Raw genomic sequence first — 7,662 nt, forward strand, 5'->3', positions numbered from 1 at the left:
GCATTTGTACTTGTAAGTCTAATCATATATTGAATATTACACAAACAATTATCATCAGCATTTCCACTTCAACTTTGCTCTGAAGCCAAACAGCTATATCTAATGGAATATTGGGCAACAGCCATCAGAGGTCAGACTTATGTGTCAAATCATTAGTTATATAATTGCAAGAGAAAAGCCTAAATAGGATAGTTAGAAATTGAGGCTGTTTTATATTTCTGCCAACCTTTCAAAATTCAGAAAACCTCAAACTTTACTGTGAAACGGTCCTTCAGAAACCCAACTTTGTTCAAAAATTACTTATTTTGTGTTGACACACTGGAATTTATTCTAGCCTGGGCAAAACAATGTTACTAGTTATCCATTACCAGGTCTCATCACCAAGGACACTGGGTGTTTTGCTTTCAGCAACACTATTATTCAGGTCTGCCTAAGTTTAACGTTTTCTGTGATACTCCTTATAAAACATGTTTCTAAACAGTGTAAAAGCCCAGTAGCCTCATAATGCTGATATTTAAGAACAGAACTTATTTATTTTTCTCCACTAATAAGCTCCTTAAAGTCCCAGTTTAGATAAGCTTATGGCTTTAAAAATGCTAAATGGTTTAGCAGCCGGTTAACTAACAGCCTTTGGTTGTTTTAGGGCAGGTTTTCAAGCTAAACAGAGTTGGACTTTGAATGACTTTGTTAGCTAACAGCTCAGTGAGGTTGTGTTTTAATCCAGTTAATTTGGCTTAACAGAGTTACAGTTTGTCTTAGTTAGCTTGCTGTTAGCGAACAGCTAATTTTTAAATTCAGGTGGTTCTCAGGCTAAATTGAGTTATTCTTCAATTGACTTTGTTAGCCAATAGTCTAGAACGGTTGTGTTTTTGTTGAGGAAGTGCTCACACTGAGCAAAGTCATGCTTTAACTGAGTTTAACCATCATGACACTGAAGGCAACAATTAGCCAACACCCCAGCTTGAAATATATGTGCTGGGAACTTTTTAGGTGTGCTTTGCATGTACAGACAATCTTTAATTGGAGCATATTAGTGTTAGATAACATCAATTTCATTCCCACATAACTGGTACCACAAAAAACCACACTTTCTGCATTCACAGTATTCTTCAGGTTTTAGGGTAATTAACTGAAGCAAATTAACTATTAGCTTCAGGGGAAATAATTAAGAACGAGGTGTTGTGTCAAGAAAACCCTGATCACCCTTAAGAAGGTATTTTGCCCCAACATGTTTGTAAAACCCCTAAACAGATGCCTCAGATTACACAACCATAAACACAAAATGAACACAGTTTCCTTTTTTTCCCAAGCTTTTTAATACAAACTTAATAAACTATCAGTCCCTCTTAACATGTAAGACACTGACTCCGAATACTTTGTTATACCGTTTGCTTTATCAAGTATTGCACAATGTAGGTACAAAATTAATATACGATTACATTTTGTCCATAATATAGCAAAAATCTTTAAACTCTTAACAGAAAATACAACTCTTATATTTTTGTCAAAAAAGCAAATATTCTTAAATCCCACCACAACGGAATAGTCTGTACACAATCTTCAGGATAGTCAATGTTTTTTTTTTTTTAAAGATGGATTCATTTTATAATTTCAATAAAAAAAGGAAACATAAAGGTGCTGCAGCCATCACAGATCACTGGAGTAGTAAAAAGATATAAATGCAATATCATGTTGTAGAAACATAGATACTCTGATATTTTACAAACTCTGTACTAAATTAAATTATACAATTAGAAAAAGGCCAGGAATTCCCACTTATTGATGCCAATTTCTTGAAAAACTGGCAATGTCCAGTTATATTTAAATACTGAAAGAGGCCATGACTTATAGTGGTGTTTTTTTTTTTTTTTTTTGTATCTTAAAACAGTTACATAAAAAATATTTTGTGCTTGGTTGGCAAAAGAAATAACAATAATGCATTTTAAAGTTTAGGTAACCAAGCTTGAACAACTTGTACTACAAACTTCATTAAGAAAAAAAAAAAAAAAAAGAAGAAAAAGAAACAAGTATAACTCAAGGGGACAAAGTAAATCACCCTCGGGCTCATGCTCTTGGACTTGAAACTCGGATTTTACAGGTTACAAGTCTTTTTTTTCCTTTTATATTTGACATTCTGTTTTTGTTTAAACTTTTTGAAATGTGCATTTATGTTTGTTTCCCCCATCACATTATCTCTGGTCGTTTCCGTATGAAGTAGTAGCTTAAGTAGTACCTTTAAGTGTACTAGTTGGCCATGACTGGCTGGAATTGCTGGTTAGAATACTGCATGTTGCCTAAGCTGAAACTCAAGCCATCCATGAGGGACTTGTCGTTAAGGGCACCATAGGCCGCAAACACATCGAAGGCATTGCTGTACTGCAAAGGGCTGTCTGCGGGGAACAGAGCACTCTGACTGCCTTGGCCCTGCAGACTAGGGAACACAAACTCCTTGGCATTGGGGGACAGGGCAGAGGGCTTCTGGTGCTGCTGTTGCTGCACACCAAGTCCCAGCCCATACAGTGAGTGCATGGAGGTGGAAATGGCTTTCTGTTTCAGGAGACTGTTCACATTCAGGCCCAAGTTGGTGGGAGAGGTACGTGCCACTTTGTTCCCAGCACCGCTGCCGTTGTTGCCGTTGCGTCCACTGCTCTTCATCTTAGTGGAGCCAAACTTGGTAGCTGCGAAGGTGGCTGTTGTGAAGGTTAAAGGCTGCATGGAGCGGGGCATGAAAGTGGGGCTGACCGCCGCTGAATGGCCGAAGGGCGGAGAGGGAGAGCTAGAGCCTGGAGAGGTCCCGTTCAAAGGTTCGCTGATGGGCATAAAGACCTGAGCGTCTGGATTGAAACTATTCTTGATCTCCTTGTCCAAGTCAACCCCTCCATTCCCAGCCGCACTTTCATTGCTGTCATCAACATACAACACTTTAACCGGACCCTTCTCGCCAATCTGATAGGACACCTCGTAGGGGTCAATCCACACACTGAGGTCCTGGGGGAGATTATTGCGGACGTCTTCGATTTCCAATCCGCTCTCTTTTGCTGCTTTCTCCACCACAGGGTCAACCTTCTCACCCACATGGATGCATCTGAAGCCTGAGCCCTTATATGGCTTGTCTGGGTACCAGTGTCCTTCATACTTCTGCTTCAGCTGCCGCTCCAGCTCCTCGCCAAAGATGTTGACCCGTCTCCTCGGCAACTTGTTGTACAGGTATGAGATGATGAAGTTGAGAGCTACTTGGATTTCAAGCTGCATAGTGAACTGCTGAAGTGTGCCAGGTACGTGGAGATTAGCTGGCTCTGACCTCGAACGTGTCCACCGGCTCGGCTTCGTTTATCCGTGTTCGGCAACACAGAGACCTGTTCCAGGCAGGGGAGGCAAAAATTAAAAGTGCTGGTTTTGTAAAAGTGGTGTCCTTCCACAGGGTGTGATAGATTTTCCTGAAACAATAATAAGGCAAAAAGAAAGGAATCGTGAATAAATGTGAGAATATTCAGGAAGAATATGTTAAAATAGACTTGTTAATTGATTTTTATGGTTCATTATACAGCAACATTTGTTTTGGTTGCAGTGACATCAGATGCGCATTACCAAAATGTCCTGCAATTAAGGAAAAATTATGCAACATTAATATAATCCCATCTGGATAAAATATTTCATGTTGATCCTGCACCTACGTCCACATAGAGGTAAAAAAAAGTAGGCACTGGGCATATTGACCTTGCACTAGAATAGGAAATCCTCTTACATAACACCCTACTGGGCTGCCTCCATAAGGAAGGAGGAGAGGAAAAGTACTGCGGGGGATTTTGCGTTAAATTAACACTAAACTTAACCGAATTAATGCACTGGCAATACCTGATAATGGTGGATACGTTTGTGAGGAAATGGTTGGGGGGTGGATTTTAAAGCTTGAAGGACGCTGTCACGGGGTTTGTTTTTGTCCGATTAGTCCCACTGACAAACTGTGTCGAAATAGGACCAAACCGCGTCTACACCCGTGTTTGGCAATTTTAACAGAGAGAAGAGGAAATTTTTAGCAGATTAAACGGCTATTTGGTAAATATTCAGTGAGACACGGTGGTGTTAAAATAATCGCCTCGCAATGTGACGTGCAAGAGGCCAGAACTTGTTGAGAATGATCAATACTTAAAAACCAATTCCTTAACCCGTTTTGCGAGAAAAAGAAATACACTAAAACAAATAATCTGGTTACAATCTTCTAATTAACGACTCTCATATGAATAGCATTTAATTTTATACGGTTAAACGGGCATATTGGTGCAATATCACAAAAATAATCAGGTTACACCAGCAAAACGAAGATTCAACCGCACATTATATCCACTATTTGCACGGAAATACTGTCATTTTATTCTTTGACATGAAATAAGGCATTCTGAACAGTTTTATCTTACCCCTCCCAATAAGTTCGTCGACTGACGACTGACGCTGCAAATCAGCTTACAAAGTATGAGCTGGACTATAATACATGCAAAAACTAGACACCCACACAAATATATACATATATGTAAAAAGAACACTTACTATTTTTGTAAAAAATGAAAATTCTCAGTAGTTCTGAAGTACCGTTGGTTAGTGCAAATAGAAAAAAAAAGTATAAATACTTTCTTCACATAGAATATATTAGCGTTACAAAAAAGGTATTCCAGTACGTGGTGATTTTTGGAGGATTGGCGATTAAGGTTTCAGTTTTTAAGGTTATTTTGCTTTTTTAAAATTCCTTTCTTCTGTCAGCAGGCTTTGCAGAATAGCTCCCTCCTACTCGGGAGTTTCGCAACTTCGTCCCCTTCTGCCTCGGCGTTTCCTGAATTTATAGACTCCCTCCGCCGCGGACACGAGACAAGGCGGTGATGCGGTTTCAGAGGTCAAAACAATACCCGGGGAGGCGATTGGTCAAAGGGACGAATGCCGCCCCATGAGGGTTGACGCGAACGTGCGTTCATTGGCTGAAGGGTGCTGTCAATCTGAGGCATATGATTCTGAGAAATGGGAGGAACGCCAGTGATGGGGGGGGTTGCGTCAGAGATAACCTAGGACTGTGCTCACAGCATAAGGCAAGAGAAATTTATAATGAAAGGCAAAAAGTGCTATTTAAAAACAAAATCTCATTAGTTTTTGAAACACATACGTGTCTTGAGACAATATTTGTATGACTGTACTATTTGTGCTGCAAATCTTATTGAATCGTACTGAATAATGTTCTAGGAGCATGTGGGCTGGTCTCACCATCATTAGATTTATTAGTGACAATATGCTTCTAATTACCGTTCAATTCATACGGCAAAACTTTACAATAAGTCGTTTGCTTGATTTTGCGCACAGAACTCAGCTTTTCAATGTTTATTTTCCACATACTACATTACTGCAACCTGCCCAGACAAACAGCAGGAGCTTTTACATGGGCTACGTGCGTTGCCTGAGAGGAGATTCCCTACAGCGGAACAATACAGCAGTGTGGGTGGTGCTTAGTGCTATCTTGAAAATACAAGCGGTGATTGGTCCAAAACGGGGCAGGAGCCCAACAGTGAATGGTGTGCCCGTATCCAAGGTGCTGATGTCGGCTGCGCACGTCATCGCTCCGCTTAACTGCAGCCTGTTGCCCAGTTTTTAAAAGGCTCTAACACACTTATAGGTGTATGCTAATGACAAGTGAACAGAGAGGCTGGCAGGTGCTGTGAGACTTCAATTATAGTTACAGGAGAGTGACGGTAAACCGATAATTAAAAGGATATATGTGCTGTGAAAAATAGAAATATCACAGAACAGTGAAAATGAAGGCAATAACAGGAAAGTCACACATACAGGGATAGTTCTATTTTTGTGAGGTTCAGTTCAAGGTTACACAATGTTAGAATCTTACTTTCCAGTAGAAAACTCTTGAAGTGTTTTCATTTGGTTTAAATCTGTATTAGTTGGTTTGAAAAGAGAGCTAAGGGGGCCTGAGTCCAACATGGACTTGTACTGTCTTAAAACAACTCCAGTTTTAAAGATGTAATTGCTGTTTACACAAATGCTCTGTAATTAACACAACATAAAAGTGTAAACATGACAATGATTTAAAATCTTCATTAAAAAGTGTTTCTATAAACTGCTCTGGTGCTTTTGAGATGTTACTTGTAAGATAGTAGATGTCCACCTTGGGCTTGTGTTCTCTCAGATTAGCTGATAGCTTCTTCCAAGTTCTTCAAAGTGGACATCTACGTTCCTTAAACAACACCAATATCAAACAGATCACAGCATTTCATTGGAAGGCTAATTTATGTGCCTTTGAACATTCCCTATGTTTGCATTCGATCATTATTTACAAAAGAGTCAATTATCATTCACTACATTGGAAGTGGAAGTTGAAGGCAGTGTGCCACCAATAATTTTCCTGTGGGAAACACATTCTGAGAATAAAACATGTAAAGTGTCTCTGAAAATGGTATTGTTCTGATATTAAACTCAGGCAGTCTAAACATAAAAATAGCATCACTTAAATGTAATATTTTGCTTTTGTATACTGCTTTATTCTTATAGTAGTGGTAATGTATAGATATTATATGGTTAATCTGACCAGAAAGGCCTTACACGTTACATTCTCAGTATGTGTTTATGGCAGAAAGATCATTGGATGTCAGAGCCCCTCCTACCTCCATTTGCAATGTAAATAACCATAGCTTTTCTGTAAATAATGATCCAATAAAAATGTGGTGGGAATTTTAAAGGTTCATAAAATAGCATTATTAGAGTTGTTCTAAGATGTAGAAGTCCGTTTTGGTCTTCGTCCCTCCTATCTAACATTTAGCTACAACCTCTAGGAGCAAATTATTGATTTATATTGCATGGGGAGGCCTAAAGAGTTATCTACTGCAGAAAAATATGAACTGCTCACAACCTTTTAAAAGAACATCACTTCAAAAATCTGAGCTGTTCCTTTAATATGTTATTATCCTTAAAACTATTGCTAGCCTATGTTTTGGTTACAAAACAGAAGCTGGTTTGTACAGGCAGAGTGGACTTTCAGACATTCTTCAAGTACTCAAGTTTGCCAAGCAGTCATGTGTTTGTTGTGACCACACAAATATAAATGTACACAAATAGGCTCCCAATGGGAAGCTTCCACCAGAATCAAACACAAAGCAAAGATGGGAACTCTGTAGGCACAAATGAGGGGAGAAAAATTGGACATTGCTCTGTATATTCAGATTACAGTATATATTACATCGGAGGAGTGATTCGTATGCAAAAGTGTTTATACAGTCCTGGCAAAGCCTTTTGAGTTGTTTTGTTGTAAACTTTCAGCAAATCTAATGTCACTGTTATTAGGTTCAGTTGCATGAAAGTATTCTGTGCATGCAGATTTATATGCTGTGCTAGATGGAATATGCTCTGTGCACATCATATATCTAATATGTGTGGTGTTTGTAAGTGCAACCAAAAGCCATAATCTACCACATCAAGGTTATGAGTCATTACAAAGCATACTATGTCTGCAGTATTGTCGTACGGTCTAATCTTCCTATCATTAGATATAAACTGTTCATTACCTTCTATTGTCTCTGGTATGTCTGCTGAAGCTCCAGAGGTGCACAGCTGCACATCAATTAGAACACACCCTTCCTATGATGGCAGCAGAATGATGTGGTGATGCTATTCTTC

The 7,662-nt window shown here is 39.1% G+C and overlaps 1 protein-coding gene across 1 annotated transcript; it reads right to left on the reverse strand.

Moving 5' to 3' along the window:
- Nucleotides 1–1,292: 1,292 nt before the first annotated feature.
- On the reverse strand, nt 1,293–4,813 carry LOC124863863 (protein Tob1-like). The gene is made up of 2 exons (XM_047358395.1): nt 4,546–4,813; nt 1,293–3,437 (listed from the first exon to the last, which is right to left on the reverse strand). The coding sequence occupies exon 2, from the start codon at nt 3,250–3,252 to the stop codon at nt 2,245–2,247; it is 1,008 nt and encodes a 335-aa protein (XP_047214351.1). The 5' UTR covers nt 3,253–3,437; nt 4,546–4,813; the 3' UTR covers nt 1,293–2,244.
- Between the last annotated feature and the right edge of the window lie 2,849 nt (nt 4,814–7,662).

The sequence above is a fragment of the Girardinichthys multiradiatus genome, chromosome Y (assembly GCF_021462225.1).
Source record: "Girardinichthys multiradiatus isolate DD_20200921_A chromosome Y, DD_fGirMul_XY1, whole genome shotgun sequence".
NCBI classification, from domain to species: Eukaryota; Metazoa; Chordata; class Actinopteri; order Cyprinodontiformes; family Goodeidae; genus Girardinichthys; species Girardinichthys multiradiatus.

Bases quoted from the DNA above. Each gene is read 5' to 3' on its own strand.
- LOC124863863 (XM_047358395.1), bottom strand. From the start codon at position 3,252: ATGCAGCTTGAAATCCAAGTAGCTCTCAACTTCATCATCTCATACCTG.